Source organism: Anomaloglossus baeobatrachus, chromosome 3 (assembly GCF_048569485.1).
Source record: "Anomaloglossus baeobatrachus isolate aAnoBae1 chromosome 3, aAnoBae1.hap1, whole genome shotgun sequence".
Lineage (NCBI taxonomy): Eukaryota > Metazoa > Chordata > Amphibia > Anura > Aromobatidae > Anomaloglossus > Anomaloglossus baeobatrachus.
This window is the reverse complement of record NC_134355.1, coordinates 466394485-466417088: the sequence shown is the minus strand read 5'-3', so window position 1 is coordinate 466417088 and position 22604 is coordinate 466394485. Positions and strand designations below refer to the sequence as shown.

The following is a 22604-nucleotide window of genomic DNA, read 5'->3' as shown; positions in this document are numbered from 1 at the left end:
AGTGTAACCCCTCCCCTCTGCCTATACACCCTCCCGCGCATCACGGGCTCCTCAGTTTTGGTGCAAAAGCAGGAAGGAGGAAACTTATAAATTGGTCTAAGGTAAAATCAATCCGAAGGATGTTCGGAGAACTGAAACCATGAACCAAAGGAACAATTCAACATGAACAACATGTGTACACAAAAGAACAACAGCCCGAAGGGAACAGGGGCGGGTGCTGGGTCTCCCAATAGGAGCTAGAAGAAAAGGAATTTACGGTAAGTAAACAAAATTCCCTTCTTTGTCGCTCCATTGGGAGACCCAGACAATTGGGACGTCCAAAAGCAGTCCCTGGGTGGGTAAAAGAATACCTTGATAAAAAGAGCCAAAAACGGCCCCCTCTTACAGGTGGGCAACCGCCGCCTGAAGGACTCGCCTACCTAGACTGGCATCTGCCGAAGCATAGGTATGCACCTGATAGTGTTTCGTGAAAGTGTGCAGACTAGACCACGTCGCTGCCTGACACACCTGCTGAGCCGTAGCCCGGTGCCGCAATGCCCAGGACGCACCCACGGCTCTGGTAGAATGGGCTTTCAGCCCTGAAGGAATCGGAAACCCAGAAGAACGGTAGGCTTCAAGAATCGGTTCCTTGATCCACCGAGCCAAGGTTGACTTGGAAGCTTGCGACCCCTTACGCTGGCCAGCGACAAGGACAAAGAGCGCATCAGAACGGCGCAGGGGTGCCGTGCGAGAGACGTAGAGCCGGAGTGCTCTCACTAGATCTAACAAGTGCAAATCCTTTTCACATTGGTGAACTGGATGAGGGCAAAATGAAGGTAAGGAGATATCCTGATTGAGATGAAAAGGGGATACCACCTTAGGGAGAAATTCCGGGACCGGACGCAGAACCACCTTATCCTGGTGAAAAACCAGGAAGGGGGCTTTGCATGACAACGCTGCTAGCTCCGACACTCTACGGAGCGATGTAACTGCCACTAGAAAAGCCACCTTCTGCGAAAGACGTGATAGAGAGACATCCCGCAGCGGCTCGAAAGGTGGTTTCTGAAGAGCCCTTAGCACCCTGTTAAGATCCCAGGGTTCCAGCGGCCGCTTGTAAGGTGGGACTATGTGGCAAACTCCCTGCAGGAACGTGCGGACCTGCGGAAGCCTGGCTAGACGCTGTTGAAAAAACACGGAAAGCGCCGATACTTGTCCCTTGAGAGAGCCGAGAGACAAACCCTTCTCCATTCCGGATTGAAGGAAGGAAAGAAAAGTGGGTAAGGCAAACGGCCAGGGGGTAAAACCCTTATCAGAGCACCAGGATAAGAAGATCCTCCAAGCCCTGTGATAGATCTTGGCGGACGTTGGTTTCCTGGCCTGTCTCATAGTGGCAATTACATCTTGAGATAACCCTGAGGACGCTAGGAGCCAGGACTCAATGGCCACACAGTCAGGTTGAGGGCCGCAGAATTCAGATGGAAAAATGGCCCTTGAGACAGCAAGTCTGGTCGGTCTGGGAGTGCCCACGGTTGACCCACCGTGAGCTGCCACAGATCCGGGTACCACGACCTCCTTGGCCAGTCTGGAGCGACGAGGATGGCACGGCGGCAGTCGGACCTGATCTTGCGTAACACTCTGGGCAGCATCGCCAGAGGAGGAAATACATAAGGCAGTCGAAACTGCGACCAATCCTGAACTAATGCGTCCGCCGCCATAGCTCTGTGATCTTGAGACCGTGCCATGAATGCCGGGACTTTGTTGTTGTGCCGAGACGCCATGAGATCGACGTCCGGCGTTCCCCAGCGGCAACAGATCTCTCGAAACACGTCCGGGTGAAGAGACCATTCCCCTGCGTCCATGCCCTGGCGACTGAGAAAGTCTGCTTCCCAGTTTTCTACGCCCGGGATGTGAACTGCGGAGATGGTGGAGGCTGTGGCCTCCGCCCACAGCAGAATCCGCCGAACTTCCTGGAAGGCTTGACGGCTGCGCGTGCCGCCCTGGTGGTTGATGTACGCGACCGCCGTGGCGTTGTCCGACTGTATGCGGATCTGCCTGCCCTCCAGCCACCGATGGAACGCCTTTAGGGCTAGATACACTGCCCTTATCTCCAGAACATTGATCTGAAGGGAGGACTCTGTCGGAGTCCAGGTTCCCTGAGCCCTGTGGTGGAGAAAAACCGCTCCCCACCCTGACAGACTCGCGTCCGTTGTGACCACAGCCCAAGATGGGGGCAGGAAGGATTTTCCCTTCGACAGAGAAGTGGGAAGAAGCCACCACTGAAGAGAGGTTTTGGCTGCCAGGGAAAGAGAGACGTTCCTGTCTAGGGACGTCGACCTCCTGTCCCATTTGCGGAGAATGTCCCATTGGAGTGGACGCAGATGAAACTGCGCAAAGGGGACTGCCTCCATTGCTGCCACCATCTTCCCCAGGAAGTGCATGAGGCGCCTCAAGGGGTGTGACTGGCCCCGAAGAAGAGTGCACCCCTGTCTGCAGCGAACGCTGTTTGTCCAGCGGTAGCTTGACTATCGCTGAGAGAGTATGAAACTCCATCCCGAGGTAAGTCAGTGATTGGGTCGGAGTCAATTTTGACTTTGGGAAATTGATGATCCACCCGAACCTCTGGAGAGTCTCCAGAGCAACAGTCAGGCTGTGTTGACATGCCACCCGGGAGGGTGCCTTGACTAGGAGATCGTCTAAGTAAGGGATCACCGAGTGGCCCTGAGAGTGTAGGACCGCCACAACGGATGCCATGACCTTGGTGAAGACCCGTGGGGCTGTCGCCAGGCCGAAAGGCAGTGCCACAAACTGAAGGTGTTCGTCCCCGATGGCGAAACGCAGGAAGCGTTGATGCTCTGGTGCGATCGGCACATGGAGATAAGCATCCCTGATGTCGATTGATGCTAGGAAGTCTCCTTGGGACATCGAAGCGATGACTGAGCGGAGAGATTCCATCCGAAACCGTCTGGTTCTCACGTGTCTGTTGAGCAGTTTGAGGTCCAGAACGGGACGGAATGATCCGTCCTTTTTTGGCACCACGAACAAGTTGGAGTAAAAACCGCGACCACGTTCCTGAAGGGGAACGGGGATCACAACTCCTTCTGTCTTCAGAGTGTTCACCGCCTGAAAAAGTGCATCGGCTCGCTCGGGGGGCGGAGATGTTCTGAAGAAACGAGTCGGAGGACGAGAGCTGAACTCTATCTTGTAACCGTGAGACAGAATGTCTCTCACCCATCGGTCTTGGACATGTGGCCACCAGGCGTCGCAAAAGCGGGAGAGCCTGCCACCGACCGAGGATGCGGTTTGGGGAGGCCGAAAGTCATGAGGAGGCCGCCTTGGAGACAGTGCCTCCGGCGGTCTTTGGAGGACGTGACTTAGACCGCCATGCATAGGAGTTCCTCTGGCCCTTCTGTGGCCTGTTGGACGAGGAGGATTGGGACCTAGCTGAGGGCCGAAAGGACCGAAACCTCGATTGAATTTTCCATTGCTGAGGTCTGTTTGGTTTAGACTGGGGTAAGGACGAGTCCTTTCCCTTGGATTGCTTAATAATTTCATCCAATCGCTCGCCAAACAATCGGTCGCCAGAAAATGGCAAACCGGTTAAGCACTTCTTGGAAGCAGAGTCTGCCTTCCATTCGCGTAGCCACATGGCCCTGCGGACTGCCACCGAGTTGGCGGACGCTACCGCTGTACGGCTAGCAGAGTCCAGGACGGCGTTCATGGCGTAGGATGAAAATACCGACGCCTGAGAAGTCAAAGACGCAACTTGCGGAGCAGAGGTACGTGTGACCGCATTAATCTCAGACAGACAAGCTGAGATAGCTTGGAGTGCCCACACGGCTGCAAAGGCCGGGGCAAAAGACGCGCCTGTGGCTTCATAGATGGATTTCATCAGGAGCTCTATCTGCCTGTCAGTGGCATCCTTGAGCGATGAACCATCTGCCACTGATACTACAGATCTATTATTATGGTTCTGCTTTTAACTTTATCTAGGAGGCCGCATGGCACATGAAATACAGAATGTAGAGTAGGACCCCCCTATTGAGATTTGCCGTGACGTTGGCAGGGGTGGCTCAAAAAATTGATCAATTATTTGCTAAAAATCTCATTTTTTTTTTATTGTAGTACAGTTGGAATAAATCTGTGAATTTTCACTTTTTATATGATGCATGCCAATTTCAGATCGTGCTGGCTCCCCTCTCTCTCAGATCTAGCCGCCAGTCTAGAGACTGGAGGATCCACCTTGGGACATTGAGCCCAACCCTTAACTACGTCAGAGGGGAAGGGGTAACGTGTGTCAATAAGGCGCTTAGTAAAGCGCTTGTCCGGAAATGCTCTGTGCTTCTGGACAGCATCTCTGAAGTTAGAGTGATCGAAAAACGCACTCCGTGTACGTTTGGGAAACCTAAACTGGTGTTTCTCCTGCTGCGAATCCGACTCCTCTATAGGTGGAGTTGGGGGAGAAAGATCTAGCACCTGGTTGATGGACGCTATAAGGTCATTTACTATGGCGTCCCCTTCAGGTGTATCAAGATTGAGAGCAACGTCAGGATCAGAGCCCTGAGCTGCGACATCCGCCTCATCCTCCAGAGAGTCCTCAAGCTGAGACCCCGAGCAGCGTGATGAAGTCGGGGAAGATTCCCAGCGAGCCCGCTTAGCCGGTCTGGGACTGCGGTCCGTGCCGGAGTCCTCCCCGTGATATCTAGGTGCCACCCCAGGAGCACGCTGCGGCGCAGACCGAGAGGGGCCTGGGGGCGATGATCCCACAGTGCCCGGGGCCTGTGTAAGGACCGATCTGGACTGCAAAGCTTCTAGTATCTTAGCAGACCATCTGTCCATAGACTGAGCCATGGATTGTGAAAGCGACTCAGAGAGTTTCTCAGCCAAAACTGCAAACTCTGTCCCTGCCACCTGGACAGGGGAAGCAGGCGGTTCTGCCTGAGCCGAGGGTCCCACCAGTGCCCGAGGCTCCGGCTGAGCGAGTGCAACAGGGGCCGAGCATTGCTCACAGTGAGGGTAGGTGGAACCTGCAGGTAACATAGCCGCACAAGAGGTACAGGTTGCAAAATAACCCTGTGTCTTGGCACCCTTGCTCCTTGTGGACGACATGCTGTTGTCTCCTAGGAGAGTGATCACTGAGGGTATATAGCCAAAAGCAAAACAATGCGGCCGAACAGAGAGAATGTATACAAAATATATATATATATATATACATATATACATACACACTTCGGCACCCTAGGGGGACCGGTGTGGCTTACCGACCGCCCAAAGCGGTTGTGTGTCCACCAGATTCCCTGCCTTGGGCCTCCCGGAGCTGTAGAGCTCGTTCCTGAAATCCTCCACCGGCAGAATGTGATTGTAAAAATGGCTGCCGGAGCTCTCAGGGGAGGAGGGAGCCGTGGGCGGCGACTAATAAAGTGCGGGAATCTGGTGCCCCTCAGTGATCAGTGAGGGGGGAGGAGGACACCTAAAGTATGCTCCAGCCCTCACTGTCGACGTCAGGTCGACCATCCCGCCCTTACCCCTGACTGGCAGGCCCGGGGGCGGGAGTTATAGTACTAGGCCGCATGAAGCCGGGGACTAAATTTAATACCGCGGCCGGCAAAACAGGCGCGGTCGGCGCGGTAGTCCCGGTCGTCACAAAAAAACAGCAGCCGCTGCAGCGTCTGTGACACAAGCGCTCCATGCACCGTCCCCATGGGGACACAGAGTACCTTTAGATGCAGGGCCCTGTCCCTGATGATACCAAGTCTCCTGTCCGGTAGATTCCCACAGGGGCTGCGGAGGGAGCCCGGTCCCAGTGAATGGATGACCGGTTAGGATCCCACTTCTCCCAGAGCCTCTAAGGGATGGGGAAGGAAAACGGCATGTGGCTCCAGCCTTTGTACCCGCAATGGGTACCTCAACCTTAACAGCACCGCCGACTTAGTGGGGTGAGAAGGGAGCATGCCGGGGGCCCTCTTTTCTTCCATCCGATACAATCAGCAGCTGCTGCTGACTAAAATGGGAGCTTGAGTGAATGTGTGCCTCCTTCAACACAAAGCATAAAACTGAGGAGCCCGTGATGCACGGGAGGGTGTATAGGCAGAGGGGAGGGGTTACACTTTTTAAAGTGTAATACTTTGTGTGGCCTCCGGAGGCAGAAGCTATACACCCCAATGGAGCGACAAAGAAATATATATATATTTTTTTTAATATATTCATTGTGTTTATTATCGTTACTTTTGAATCGCCCCTCGTATATCTTCTATTTGTTGTTCTATTAGGATTTTCATTCATATACAAACGAGTGTTGGGTGCCCTGAACCTGGCAGAGCACTTAAGGAGCCAATGCCTCCAGCGCTTATTTCCCCTGCTAGTACCAACCCCTTTATCTTCATTGATGGCTGTTGATTTCCTTGTCTGGCATCACACAGGCAGTGTGAGGAAGCACATGTAGTGAAATGAATCCATGCAACCTTTCAGCTGCAGTAGGCTTTTCTCAAGCATAGTGATAACGCTGGAACCCTGGTTTCTGATCTTTTATCATTCTGCTCTTAGATGGGGGTAGCAAAAACTGGTGACAGATTCCCTTTTAGGGTGAGATTGGTGGGGTCTGATCTCTGGGCCTCTGTTGATCATCACAGTGTAGGGGCTACAGCTCTACCAGGTTCCTTTGCCATGCAATTCTGCCACGTACATTATAGCTCATCCCATTCACTAAGCTGATCAACAGTGGATCCTCTGAACGCTACGAATGAAACATTCCTTTTAATTAAATTCCTGAATGTTGTGTTCCTGAAGAACCATTTCAACACTTGTATGATCACTAACATGTGGGACATGAAGTCTACATTACTTTCTGTATCTTCACATATCACAACCTTTAAATTGACAAAGTCATGGACTACAGACTGACATCTGTACCTACCTTCTTCATCATAGTTAGACATATCATCTGCTATCATTGTGCTGAAATCTAGTAAAAGGTTCCACGTGTCCTTAGGTATTGATCGTTTATGATGTTCCTTGGTACAAGAAGAAAGAGGTTTTCAGGTACAAGCTTCACAGAAATAAAAACTATATGCAATAAAAGTCTATTTATGTGACAACTGATTGGTCACAAGCAAATTATACTGTTTTAAATGTAATATATCCAAATATGACAAAAGATAAGGAGAGCTGAGCACTAGAGACTTGCAAGAGTCCCCTCTATTGTCATGTGCAGAGCCTACAAACTTAATATAAGCTTTGTTTGATGCCTCAAATTTAGGACACAAATTTCTTTCCTAGAAGAAATACTATTCGGTGAGAAATCCTTCATTATTTACGTGTTATTTTATTGTGTATTAAATGCATAAGCCTCCATTTGAAGTATGATGCTACATATATCTAACTGTAAGGTGAAGTGCAGAAGACCACATTTGCGCTGAGTGAGGTCCAACAAAACATCAGATCACACTCAGACCAATGTTATTCTATGGGGCCATACACAAGTGTGATCTTATTCTCAGACCGAGAATGTCAGAGGAATAAAAAAAAAAGTAAAAAGAATTCCAGCATGCAAGAGTTTCTTCCTTAAATCGCATGCTCTTGGCCATGCAAGTCAATGGGTCCATGGAAGGCTCAGATGACATGCGAGTCTGGTCCACTTTTCACGGACTAACAGAATGAACATGACTTTTTTTTCCATCTTCTCCACACCTGAGAAAATTGGACCACCATCCAACCCTCCATCAATTAAAACAATAATATGTCATAAGGTTCCAACCAACCTGAGGGGGAAAACGCCCTAAAACAGCTCTGCAGATAAGACATTGACTTGCAAAGCTAACTCCAATAAGTGGCGCCAGCATAAAAAATAACAACAGAATGTAACAAAATAAACTTACCAATAAAAACTTGTTCCATAAGTCTAGGAATTTAAATCTTCCATTTAGTACTAAATTCCAATAGGCAATGGCCATTTCTAAGTCTGCAAAGTGATAACAGGGTTTTGAGTGCCTGATGTCGGGTGTAACACGTTATTTCAGTTCAGCATAATGTAGACATACCTAGACCTTTTTGCCCTGGATTTTTTGCAAAGTTGAATGTAAACTGATAAAAGTCCTTAAATCGCCCCGCCTCTTTTAATTCTTGCTCCATTTTCGGTAGCTGTGCTTTTAACTTTTCTATGCTGTCACACCTGCAATAAAGATGGATTTTGGTTTTCTTTTTCTTACAATAACTTTCTTACCTGGAGAGCCACATTCTGTTCTGAAAGAGGGTTGCAAGCCACATCTAGCCCTACCCCCACCAAGAGTAGCGACACCCAAAGCCCCCATTACCAGCATAATGAAAGGCAAAGCTTTCCCATAGGAATCCCACTGAGACAGAATACTTCCACACAGGGGTTCCCACCTTATTCTTGCATTAAGAGCTCCCACCTCACCATCACATCCAGCGTCAAGCACCTCCCCGCCTGGCAGTCTCACCCCATCTCCAAATTACTACAGAATGTATCTCTAAACACTCTAAGGCAGAATATTAGCATCTAGATTTGTTTTTCTTCAAGAGGCCACTCAAAAAAGTCATCATTTGGAGATTTGCTCTTCATTGCTGTTTAATGAAGCAACACTGCAGAAAAAAAATGCAATAGGGTCTTAACCGGTAAAACACTTAAGTGTAGATGTCAGGATCACTCACATATAGCGGTTGTGTAAGTTACAACCCCTATTTTAGTCGAATATGAAGTGGTCAGCTGCAGGTCCCCGAGGTTAATGCATGGAGGTGTATAGGAGAAAGGGTTTTTTGCCGTGCTCACACCACACTGCTCAATTGTATTAAATTTATGTCTTTTTATTCCATTGTAGGCACAGGTCAACGCGTTTCGAGGGACGCAGCCCTCTTCATCAGGACAGCAAGCCAAAAGAACATAAATAAATATAACATATGACATTTATGTTCTTTTGGCTTGCTGTCCTGATGAAGAGGACTGCGTCCCTCGAAACGCGTTGACCTGTGCCTACAATGGAATAAAAAGACAAATTTAATACAAATCGAGCAGTGTAGTGTGAGCACGGCAAAAAACCCTTTCTTCTATACACCTCCATGCTTCATTGCTGTTTGTCATCTGAATGCATTGGCACCAGGTGTAGCAGACAGCCCCACACATCATAGGCCCGCTAGCCGCATGTTGCCCCCGAGAAACAGGATTGGGACCCCTGCTCTATATAATGACACAAAACAGCATATACATATAAAAGCATTATGATGTTTTCTAGAATCGGCAAACATCATGAAGTTCCACCTAATCTATAAAAAACAACTCCTAAAACCTCAAATATCCTGAAAAGCCCTGGATGAGACAGGCATATATGCATGTTGCACTGGTTCTGAATACTTAGGGCTGTATGTGATAGTGGGTGATAAATACTTTAAAGCAGGTATCCGGGAATAGGTACTTATTACCTGTCTGCGAGATGGGTCATCAGTAGCAGATTGGTGGGGGTCCCACACCCTTCATCCTCACCATTCAGCTGGTATTTGCGAGGGCAGGGGTCAGAAATATACACTGTGAATGGCGCTGCTGAGTGTAGCTTAATTCAAAGTTTAGTGGGCATTGCCGGCTACTGCAGCACACCTTCTATTAAAAGCGGCCACTATACTTCAGAGCTGCGCTCAGCAACTTTGTTCAGTGTTCACATCCAGCCGCAGTCTGAGAAAATAACAGCTGATCAGATGGGAGAGCCATGTGCACTCGAACTCTCATTGATCTGTTTAGGTGGATCATCCAAACCATGGGATCATGGACAACCCCTTTAATAAGTGACGCTATATATTCAGCATCATATACCCGACCTACCTATCAAACCAATCTCAAGAACAGGGCTTTGAAACCTAAAGACTGCACTCTGTAGAGCTCCATTTTAAGTGATGCAGAGGTGGGCATGTTTGACCTCTTTTACATGCATTGTCGACGGGACAGTCAAACAGTCCCATCGACAATGATTGGAACAAAGAAGGTCTCTGCTCCGTTCAAGATGGAGATTTCTCAATTGTCAGATCCCTAGAGGTCGGTGAATTACTGCCTAAAATAAGATGGGAAATAAGTTTGTATGCTGGGAATAACCCTTTCACTATGTTCTTCAGTTATATACACAATGTGGGCACTGAGAATAATAGCTTTCTTATCAAACATTTTAAATGGTTAACAGTAAAGTCTTTTGTTAATTCCTTTCTATTAAATTGCAAGAAGGGTGTCTAGATTGTCTTTCACTAAGGGTTAATAGCACATCCAGCACTTACCCTAACTCGATCATCCCGTCCATAAACTCCTGCTTTGAGAACTCGCATTGTGTGGCTGCTCTGAATTTCCATGCAATAATTAATACACTGACGCTGGCAGGATCGAGAGCCAAATCATCGCAGAACTGCTGGATACCATCTATTCCAATCTTATTTTCATCCTGAGGGTCTGCACCGCAAAAGGGAAGAAGGTAGGAAAGTGTTTATATAACCAGCACGCACTGCAATCACTGCCAAAGGGTTAATAAAGTGTAATAAAATAAACTAAATCAAAAATCATTCTTATAATGTATGAAAATAAAATGAATATGGAGCAACTTGTCTACAAAAATCTAGAATAAGTCACAGGAATAGACAGTTGTGTGTTTACTAAATGTACGCAGCACCTTGTACAAGGAGATCTTCATGAATGCAGACGGTATGAGAAAAGTGAAAATCCTGCTCAAACGTTTTTTGTTTTTTTCTGAATTTGAGCAAGTCCCCTCCAGATCCTGCAAGCCATCCACTTCTGCATAGGAGAAGCCTCACTACACCCTCCATGACCTTTCATCATAAAGACACCATTTTTTTACCCGCGTTTTTGGTGCGTTTTTGCTGCAGAAATTTCTTGAGAAATTCTTGTAACCTTTCTGCAGACATTCCCCAGCAAAACCTATGGCAAAAAATATTAGCTGTGCGCACACTGCGCTTTTTTTCTTAAGAAAATTCTTTCAGTAGATTTTCTTAAGAAAAAGAATGAGCATGTCACTTCTTTTCTGCAGCTAACTGCGTTAGTTACCATAGATAATGGCACAATAACGCAGGGAGCAACCAGCGGTAAAAACGCACCAAAAACGCACCAAATCGCGGTAAAAACGCAAGTGCGTTTTTGGTGCGTTTTTTAATGCAAGTGCGCTAATCCTTCACTCATGAAATTTTCTTAAGAAAAATCCTTTTTCTAGTGTGCACATAGCCTTATGCAGTTTACACTGTGACTGGCAGAATAAAACAAAGGCAAGCAGCCCCTCCATCACCATCTTTTAGATTATTGATGCCCTGTTTCTGTCAGAAGTCGGCAAACAGAAAGACGGCACATGATTATTAAGAAGCACCAAGACTGCATATTTGGTTATAGATATACAGTAGCTCTCATACTATATGGTGTTAGGGAATTAGAAATGGTCATGCTGCTCACTAATATATAACTGAAGAGTGGGACATCTAGTGGTCACAATGCTGAACTGCACACTAAGATTGTAACCATTTATAGGCTGTTCTTTCAATATAGCCCAGGACAAATATACAGCACTGCCAATCACTAACCTTTGCTTAAACCTACCATTTATATGTGTACGATATAGCGCCAAGCTCCTACTGGAAATTATTTCTTATAACTTTTGTAATATATAGAATATCAGTTGTTTGAAATGAACTAGATATTCTATATATCTAGTACAGCAGCTGGTGTAAATAACCATCAGTGGCAGCCATCATTATTTTTCACATATTTATACAATTTCATTAAAACTTGGGACAAGTCTAATGGGGATTGTCTATTATACCAGAGTGTGTAAATATAATCATTGGGACCACAGTCTTTAGTGTTATCCTTCCTATAGTACTAATAGTCAACAATATATGTTTACTTTTAAAACTGAATTAATGCATAAATAAAAGTTATATTTTAATCAGCTACCCTTCCCCCACCCTACATGATATATAGTCACTATTAGTGGTGTGATATGGAGGTATAGCTTTACTGGTCCAGAATGAGGGGAGCAGCATTTGACTTTTATGAAATGCTGAGTACGATTCTTACAGACCCCAAGTTGTCAGAACTGAAACACCCATAGATTGAGCGCACTTTGGAAACTGCACCCCTGGAGCACTTTGCTGAGCATTTTGGGAGTACTTAGACCCCTCCAGGTTTGGATGGTTTGATGCAAAGTAAATGAAAAAAATTAGATTAGCATTTTTTCAATGAATGTCACTTCTATGACAGACTTGCTCATACAAAGCAAAGGAACGTAGGGAAATGCACCATAAGTGTTATTGTACTGTGTGTTTTCTGTGTTCAGAAAAAAACAAATGTGGACCTAGTGTTGTTCGCTGATGCACAGCGGGGTACTGGCCCATCTGAACTCATAAGATATTCATCTAGGGGTGAAATGAGAAATTATGGGACGTTATCAGCTAAAAAATGCTATTTATCCGCAGGTATAGTGGTAATGTGAAGGTAAATAGTGCTATATAGAGAGGAGTTCAGCTGACAGTGTAATGGCTATAGGAGCCGATTGTCAGATGATTGTTAGAGGAGGTAAGGATCTGGCAGATCCTTTGTGCTTGAAACAGTAAGTTGGCCCCAGGGATGTTTGACAGCGACTCTCTCATACAGAACATAGTAAGGCGCGGGAGAGTAAACACTCCTATGTAGGAACGAGACGGCTGATAGCTGCCGGTTGAACGATTATTATCCAAACCATTGTTTGCCTAAAGTATTTGGTAGAATTTAGGCATTCAACTGCCACAGAAACCCATCAGCACCATGTAAACGAGCAATAAGACTAATGCGGGCGTCACACGGTACGATATATCGGGCGATATGTCGTCGGGGTCACGTCGATAGTGACGCACATCCGGCATTGTCTGATATATCATAGCGTGTGACAGCTACGTGCGACGGTGAACGAGCAGAAATACTCACCTTCTCGTTCATCGTTGACACGTTGCTCAGTTTAAAAAAATCGTTCCTCCTTTTGTGCGCCGGTTGTTCATCGTTCCCAAGGCAGCACACATCGCTCCGTGTGACATCGCGGGAACGACGAACACAGCTTACCTGCGTCCCGCCGGCAATGCGGAAGGAAGGAGGTGGGCGGGATGTTTACGTCGCGCTCATCTCCGCTTCTATTGGCCGGCTGCCGAGTGACGTCGCTGTGACGCCGAATGTCCCTCCCCCTTCAGGAAGTGGATGTTCGCCGCCCACAGCGACGTCGCCCGGGAGGTAAGTACGTGTGACGGGGGTTGAACGACTTTGTGCGCCACGGGCAACTAATTGCCCGTGACACACAAACGAAGGGGGCGGGTACGATCGATCGTGCAATCGCACGATAGATTGTCTCGTGTGAAGCCCGCATAAGGCTATGTGCGCACTAGAGCTTTTTACCCGCGGATTTGCCGCGGAAATTTCTTGAGAAATGTCTGCAATCTTTGTGCAGACATTTCCCAGCAAATTCTATGGTAAAAAAAAATAGCTGTGCGCACTGGTGCGGATTTTTCTCAAGAAATTTCCTTGAGAAGAATTTCTCGAGAAACTTTCTTGAGAAAATGAACATGTCCATTATTTCCGCAGGTACCCTGCGGATTTCGGCAGTACAGCCTGCAAAAATCCGCAGGGAACCACCCGCGGGAAAATCGCGGCAATTCCGCGGCTAATCCGCGGCAAATCCGCATGCGGATTCGGTGCGGATTTTTTCCGGAGGTCCGGAAATCTTTCACTCCCAGAAGTTTCTCAAGAAATTTTCTTGAGAAACTTCACATTTCTAGTGCGCACATAGCCTAAGGGTGGTGGTGGTGATGGGCAGACTGAGGGAATACGCCCTGTCAAACTGCTCATGTGCCGCTGTCACTATGGGCCGTGGCTTAGAAGGGTTAAATTGCCTTGGTTTCGGAGATCCTTGAAGTTTCAGCTGGCGCCTGGTTTCTTATATTAGCGAGGGTCCTGCAGCTGACAGCAAAGGAGCTGTACCCGTGCAATCACCATAATGTGTCTAATATATACTGTATATACACACATATATACAAACAAGAGTAATTAAGGTGCCCATAACAGATATATTAGTCAGTGAGCGTTAGGGCATGTTCCTATGGCGTCCTTGAGACTTCGGAGGAAACAGGTTTCCAAGGCAGAAACAATGCAGGAAAACGCCAACAATCTTTTTCCTGGTGTCCTCAAGTCATTTTTCTTGCAGCTCTGCTGTCTTCGCTCTGTACTCTCGAGTGTAGAGAGCGGGTGTCTTCCAAATGAAGCAACCTTAACAATGAGCATGTTACTTCTTTTAATCACTTGAAGTTTCCAAACCCTGAAGCAGGTAAAAGACGGAACATGTGCATAGTAATATCGTTTTTACATGGTTGTGCATTATGTTCCTTTTTATGCAGTTGTTCTCTGGTGGGATAGGAAAAACAAAAAAAAAGGCGTGTGCACAAACCTATAAAGGGGTTAATTTATGCCAAGTGTCGGATGTAAACCGCAGCCTATAATCCACTTGATTTGTAGGGGTTGTTCCTAATTAGTGAATGGTGAGGCTCTAAATCCATACTAGTACTACAAGGCAGCCCTGGTCAAGAGACAGTGCCATAGTTCGGCTCATTAGTTTGATCCATAAATTGATCCGCACACATCACACACACACAGATACCCTACCTAAACACCAAAGTGTTCATGTTGGAAAGCCTTTCTGTGATGTATACAGTGGGTATAAAATGTCTACACAGCCAAGTTTAATTGTCAGGTTTTAGTCCCTTAAAAATATGATACCAAAAGGAATCATTTCAGAAATTTTCCACCTTTAGAGCAACTAATTGTCTGTACAATTCAATTGAAAAGAAACTGAAATCTTATCGGGTGAAAAAAGAAAGAACTAAAATAATGTGGTTGCATAAATATGCACACCTTTAAACTAATATTTTGTTGAATTACCCTTAGAATTTATGACAGCATTCAGTCTTTCTTGGTAAGAGTATCGGCATAGAATTGGTAATATTTGCCCACTCTTCCTTGAAGTAGTGTTCCAGATCATGGAGACATCTCCTGTGTACACTGCCCTCTTCCTCTCAAAATACAGATTTTCAACTAAACTCCAGTCCGGGCTCTGGCTGGACGATTGCAAAACTTGATTTTTTGGCAAAACCATTATTTTATGGATATGGAAGTATGCTTAGTATAATTATTGTGCTCAAAAAGGTTACATTTCTCTTTGTCTTCAGCTTTTTAGCAAAGGCCTGAAGGTTTTGTGCAAAACTGACTAACTGCAAAATAACACACTTCATAATTTCCTTCATCTGGACTACAGCCATAGTTCCAGTTGCTGAAAGACAGATCCAAAAGCATAATGCTGCCTCCACTATGCTTCAATTAAGGCTGCTTTACACGCAGCGACATCGCTAGGGATGTCTCTGGTGAAATCACCCGCCCCCGTCGGTTGTGCGTCACGGGCAAATCGCTGCCCGTGGCGCACATCGCTCGGACCAGTCACACGTACTTACCTGCCTAGCGACGTCGCTGTGGCCGGCGATTCGTGTAGCGTCATAGTGACGTCACACGGCAGACATCCAATTGAAGCGGAGGGGTGGAGAAGCAGCTGAAAGAAAGTGACGCCCGCCTTGTTGCCGGAGGACGCAGGTAAGGAGTTGTCCCTCGTTCCTGGGGTATCACACATAGCGATGTGTGCTGCTGCAGGAACGACGAACAACCTGCGTCCTGCAACAGCAACGATATTTGGGATTAGAACGACGTGTCAACGATCAACGATTAGGTGAGTAATTTTGATCATTAGCAGTCGTACGTTTCACGCGCAACGACGTCGCTAATGAGGCCGGATGTGCGTCACCAATTCCGTGACCCCAACGACTTCTCGTTAGCAATATCGTTGCGTGTAAAGCCCCCTTAAGGGTATGATGTTCTTTTGGTGATGCGCAGTGTTGGCTTTTGAAATAATGACCAAACAGTTCAACCTTGATCTCATCAGACCATAATACATTTACCCATATTTTTCGCAAACTTAATGTAGACTTTGGCAAAACATAGTTGGGCTTGGATGTGTTTCTTTGTAAGAAAAGGCTTCTTTTTTACCTCACTACCCCACGTGCCAAATATATGAAGAATACCAGAATTTGTTATCACATGCAGTACACAACCAGTACTTGCCAGAAATTCATGCAGCTCTAGGCAGCCTCGCGGAGCAATTTTCTTCTAGTCTTTTCATCTTTTTTGAAGAAGGTTCAGTTCTAGATAAGGTCACTGTTGTGCCAAATTTAAACCACTTCTAGATGAGTGTCTTCTCAGTGTCCCATGGTATGTCTAGTGCCTTATTGCCTGACATAACTTTCAACAATGAGATTCCTTTGCGGTGTTGTAAGCGGTTTACGGACCATGGCTTGTGTTGTGAAATACAACTAATGAAAGCTAAACTTTATATGGCGTTAATCAGAATCACTGTAAATGATGGCAGCTGTGTACTAACTACTATAAGATGACTTAATTTAACTGAGAAAAAAGGGCAATGAATCCAACACTCCGTGCTTCAATAAAAACAACTTCTTTATTCAAAGTGTCATAAAAAAAAGGATAATAAAACCCCATGAAATTGAGGTTTTATTATCCATTTTTTTATGAAGTTCTGAATAATGAAGTTGTTTTTCTTGAAGAATGGAGTGTTGAATTCATTGCCCTTTTTTCTGATTCTGTCGACCCCAGCCGCATTAAGCTATGCACCTGTGAAGCCATCGAATATAATGAAGAGCTTAACCCACTTGCTTTTTCAGTTACATGTGATTGGCTAATTATGAACACAACCAAATTCCCAAATATAAAAAGTTGTTTCACTAAGGCAACCACATTATTTTAGTTTTGTCATATTTATTTTCATCCTCAAAATAGTTTGCTTCTCAACTGAAGTGTACAGATTATGGTTAACATTAAAGGAATTGTACAGCCTTGCGGTACAGTGTGCAGTGCACACGCTGTCAGGATTCTCTGGAGCGGGAGGTCATCTGACTGCAAGTATGTGGTTTGCAATGATTCCGATTAGGCATATTTGGCCTTGCTCAATTTACTTGTATTGACGGAGCCCACACACGTCTAGTTGGCAGGTGACCGCATGTATGTAAATCGCCTACTTGTGGTCATGTGCCCGCCTGCTCCTTCCGCTGGCAATGGAGGATTCTGACAGAGTGCAAGGATTAACAAATCTGCAGTTACACAGTGACTGCAGACTTGAACCCCAAAGTCAGACAACCCATTGAAAAGTTGAAAAATGTTCTGAAATTATATTTTTCAGTTTCATTTTTTTCATGAAAAAAACAAACAAAACAAAAACGTACCCTTTAAAAAAAAAAGAAGAGGCGTGTGGACTTTATATATCCACTGTTCAATAATCGCTTAGAGGCCGAGAAACAATGTTAAGTTGAATAACCAAGCCCCATTTTTCAAATCTGACACGTGTCACTTTACTGTGTATGTGGTAATAGGTCTGGAACGCTTCAACATATCCCAGGAATTCCGAGATTTTGTTTGTGACACACAGTACTTTATGGTGGCAGTAAATGAGTTAATAGGTTTTTATTTTAAAAAAAATTCCTGAAATTTGATTAAAATGTAGAAAAATTAGCAATTTTTTATACTTGAAATGTTTATATAAAAATATCAGATAGTCAAACCACAAAAATTAGCGAATAAATAACATTTCCAATGTGACTATACGTCAACATCATTTTTCAAATGTCCTGTTATTTGGTTACGATGAAAGGGTTAAAATTTCACAGCAATATTTCATTTTTTCAAGGAAATTAACAAAACCAATTTTTTTTTTTACAGACCTATTCAGTTTTGAAGTGACTTTGATGGACCAATATATTGGAAAGACCCCAAAAATGACATCATTTTAAAAAAATTACACTCCTCAAGTTATCTAAAAACTGCTGTTAAGAAATTTAACACTCAATGTACTACACAGCAATCAAGGCACAGGGAAAAGAAAAAACAAAAAATTAAATGCATTTTTTTTCCACTAAAATATTGCTTTAGCTCCCAAATTTTCCATTTTCACAAGGGAAAACAGGAGAAAATGGACCCTTAATTACACAATTTATCCCAAACATGGCAATACCCGATAGGTGGTCAAAAACTACCGTATTTTTCGTTTTATAAGATGCACCGGATTATAAGACGCACCCCAAATTTGGAGGGAAAAAAAAAAAAAGGTGGGGAAAAAAAAAAATATGGGGTCAGTTTATAATCTGGTGGTGTCTTACCAGAGGCTGGGGCCTGCAGAGGAGTGGGGAACACAGGAGGCAGGGGCGGTACTGGAGTACTGCAAGTAGTATAGAGGGGGGCCCAGAGACTCACTGCAGGTGCTGCTCTGTGCGGGGCCGGCGGCGCCGCTCTGCTCTGTGCGGGGCCGGCGGCGCCGCTCTGCTCTGTGCGGGGCCGGCGGCGCCGCTCTGCTCTGTGCGGGGCCGGCGGCGCCGCTCTGCTCTGTGCGGGGCCGGCGGCGCCGCTCTGCTCTGTGCGGGGCCGGCGGCGACGCTCTGCTCTGTGCGGGGCCGGCGGCGACGCTCTGCTCTGTGCGGGGCCGGCGGCGACGCTCTGCTCTGTGCGGGGCCGGCGGCGACGCTCTGCTCTGTGCGGGGCCGGCGGCGACGCTCTGCTCTGTGCGGGGCCGGCGGCGACGCTCTGCTCTGTGCGGGGCTGGTGATGGAGCAGCCGAGCGCTGAGCAGGACAAAGCGGCCGTGCACAGAATAGCCGAGCAGGACGGATCAGCCGAGCAGGACGGAGCAGCCATGCACAGAGCAGAACAGAGCGGCTCCAAATAGAACAGAGCAGCGCTGCCCAATGCACAGAACAGCGTTGCACAGACCAGCAGCGCCGGCAGCACAGTGCATTGCTCGGAGCATCTCCCTGCCTCCTTTGACCCCTCTGCACAACCGCCCGGTAAGTTACATTCGGATTTTAAGACGCACCCCTCATTTTCCTCCCAAAGTTTTGGGAGGAGAAGTGCATCTTATAATCCAAAAAAATACGGTACTTTTGGTCATACTGAATGGCTAGGAAGGGAAAAAGCCCTAAGTGATGTTTGGAAACTAAATTTGTCTGGAATAGATTGTATCCAATTTGCAGAGCCTTTAAGGTACCAAAACAGCAGAAACCCCTCAAAACTGACCCCACTTTGGAAAGTAGACCCCTCAAGTAACTCATCTAGGGGTGTTGTGTGAAGATCTTGAACCCACAAGTGCTTTGCAAAACTTAAAAATCTGGATGTGAAAATGAAAATTGTTTTTCTGCTAAATTCTTGTTTCAATCCCAAGATAGTTATTTTCACAATAATTAAGAATGGACCCCATAATTATTATGCAATTTCTCCTAAACCTGGTGATACCACAAGTGGTCAAAAAAATGAAGTTTTGTCACATGGCAGGGCCCCGAAAGAAAGAAACGCCATTTGAGTTTAGGAGCGCAAATTTGTCCAGAATAGATTTTTGCCATGTTACATTTGCAGAGCCCCTGACATGCCACAGCAGCAGAAACCTTCCACAATTGATCCCATTTTGGAAAATAAACCGGCCAAGGAATTCATCTAGAGCTGTGCATTTTTAACCCACAGGGGATTCACACAACCATAACATTTAAATGTGAAAATTAAACATTACATTTTTTTTTTACAAGTAAAATACTGGTTAAGCAGAAAATTAGCAATTTTCATGAGCGGTAATAGGAGACAATTAATCCCATCATTTGTTATCCAATCTCCCCCATTGCGGGGATACCCTATATGTGGTCATAAACTAATGTTTTGACACATAGCAGAGCTATTTAATTTTTGGAGAACAAATTTGGACACCATGTTGCATATGCAGGGTCCCTGAAGTACCAAGAAAGTAGAAAACACCAAATGCAGTCTCCCACAAGTGACCCTATTTGGGAAACTAAACCGCATACAGAATTCATATAGAGGTGTGCAGATCATTTTTAGCCCACAAACATCACAGAATTCTATAATATAGCAGTGAAAACTAAAAAATTAGGGACTTTCTGCTAAATGTTACTTTCGCTTCAAAGTTTTAATTTATATGAGGGTGAACGAGCATGCACAGGTCAATTTATTATGCAATTTGCACTGAACGTGGCAATATGTGGTTGCACGCTAATGTTCGTGCACATGATGGGGATCGGATGGGAGGAGATCCATTTAGGTTTTGGATCATATTTTGTCTGCACAAATTGTGGGCGCCTTCATCCGCTTTTTGGGAGGCAGAATGAAAAAATAAAGTGCATTTGAAGAAGTGTTTTTTATTTTTTGCCATGCTCTATGTGGTAAGGACAGCTTTATGCTACAGGTCAGTACAATTATAGTGATAACAAATTTAGGCAAGTTTCACACTTGCATTGAACGGCATCCGTTGCATTGCGTTGTGTGACGGATGCAACGGATGTGTTGCATATAGTGGCACAACGGATGCAACGGATCGTACAAAACAACGGAATCTGCTTTTTTTTTTTTTTTACAGTTAGGCGGCAGAGTATTGTGAACGATCAGCTGATCACCCGCCTGCCGGGTGATCGGCTGATCGCTCACAGCAGCCGGTGGCCGAGTGATCAGCTGATCGCTCACAGCAGCCGGTCGATCAGCTGATCGTTAAGCCGCCGTAAAATGTGTGCGGGGGGCGGGGCCATGGCGCTGAGGACAGGTGAGTGTGTGTGTGCGCGTGTACGCCTGCGTGTGTACATGCGGAGTGGAGTGCGGGAGGGTGCGTGCGGAGCCAAGCGGGGAAGTGTTGGGCTCCCTACACACGTAGCCAGGGTAAATATTGGGTAACTAGGCAAAGCACTTTGCTTGGTTACCCGATGTGTACCCTGGTTACGGGTGCAGGGAGCCAGAGAGAGCATGCGCAGTGAAATCCTAAGGATTCCGCTGCTCAAAAAAATGTTACATGCTGCGTTCCTTCCGCCCGGCGGAAGCAACGCATTGTCGGCCAGCGGAAGCAACGCAGGTACTTTTGGCACAATCCATCATCCATACAAGTCTATGAGAAACAGCGGAATCCGTTAACGGATTCCGCTGTTTTCCAAAAGAGCGGATTGTGACGGAAGGAAAAAAACGCAAGTGTGAAAGTACCCTTATACAGTTTTGTTTTCTAATTTATTGATACTAAAGTTGCTATAGTTTTATTTTTTGACACAGAGCTGTATGAGGACTTATTTGCAGAATAATTTGAAGATTTTTGTTGCACCTTTACGAGGAGCACATTTTTCTAAAGCTTTTAATTCTGATTTTTCAGACGCAGAATAAACAAAAATCAGCAATTCAGTTATTGATTTTATAGTTATATTTTGTGGTTTATTGTGTAGTAAAAGTAATAAGCCCGATATATTTTTTGGCACACACACAGTTCTAGAGATACCAGATTTATATATCTTTTTTATACTTTGCTACTTTTGCACACTAAAACAATATTTTACAAAAAAATTATTTGTTTTACATTGCCATATTCTGAGAGTTGTAAATTATTTTTGATGATGAAAGCCTTATTGGGGGGCTTGGTTTTTGCAGGATGAATGAGGTTTTCATTGAAAGCATTTTTTTCTTTTATCACTTTAATTTTTTTGTGAATCTGCATGAGGAAAATGCAACATTTTTGGCATGTTTGATAATTATGATTTTACAGTGTTCGCCTTAAGGAATAAACAACATGACAATTTTATAGTTTAGGATTAGTGATGAGCGAGCATTACCAGGCTCGGGGGCTCGGTACACGTTAAGGACAGTTGGACGCTTAGATGGGTGTGACTCGAGCATCAGAGTATAAAGCAATGGGGGACTTAAGAGAGTTTTTCCAGAAGATTTCCTGGAAAAATGCTCGAGTCCCCCCATTGACTACCATTGCTGCTCCCCTGGGCGTTTTTCTGGTTTTTGCTCCCCTTCCGAGATTCGTAACTTTTTTATTTTTCCGTCAATCTTGCCATATGAGGGCTTATTTTTTGTGGGACGAGTTGTACTTTTAATGAAACAATGAGTTTTATCATATAGTGTACTGGAAAACAGCAAAAAAATTCCAAGTGCGGAAAAATTGCAAAAAAAAAAAAAGTGCGACCACACAATTGTTTTTGGGATATTGTATTCACTGTGTTCAGTATATGGTGTGATTCCTCAGGTCAGTACCCCAAAACATGTACAGGTTTACTTTTATCTAAGGGGTTAAAAAAAAAAAGAAAAAAATCACAAATTTGTCCAAAAAAGTGACGCATTTTTCGAAACCCGTAGTGTTCTCATTTTTCAGGAACTGGGCTTTCGTGACAACTAATTTTTTGCGTCTCGAGCTGACGTTTTTTTAATGGTACCATTTTTGCGCAGATGCTACGTTTTGATTGCGTGTTATTGCATTTTGCTCAAAATTTGCAGAGACCAAAAAATTCAATTTGGGGGTTTGGAATTTTTTGCGTGTACGCCGTTTACTGATCATATTAATTCTTTTTTTTTTTTTAAATTCTTTTATTTATAAAGTGGAAACCTTTAACAGTACACGTTACATTCTTAAGATCAAATGGACCTTTGTAAGATACATTCCATACATCAAAAATAGAAAACAAGGCACAATTTACAAT

The 22604-nt window shown here is 45.3% G+C and overlaps 1 protein-coding gene across 2 annotated transcripts in view; it reads right to left on the bottom strand.

Moving 5' to 3' along the window:
* The window catches only part of DCUN1D1 (defective in cullin neddylation 1 domain containing 1), an 85375-nt gene that overhangs the window by 8829 nt on the left and 53942 nt on the right, over positions 1-22604 (bottom strand). For both annotated transcript variants that reach the window (XM_075340571.1, XM_075340570.1), the window contains exons 3-6: positions 10246-10414; positions 8013-8143; positions 7851-7933; positions 6890-6986 (exon numbers count right to left, since the gene is read on the bottom strand). In XM_075340571.1, coding sequence (XP_075196686.1) covers positions 6890-6986; positions 7851-7933; positions 8013-8143; positions 10246-10414 — 480 coding nt within the window. The remainder of the gene's footprint in view (positions 1-6889; positions 6987-7850; positions 7934-8012; positions 8144-10245; positions 10415-22604) is intronic.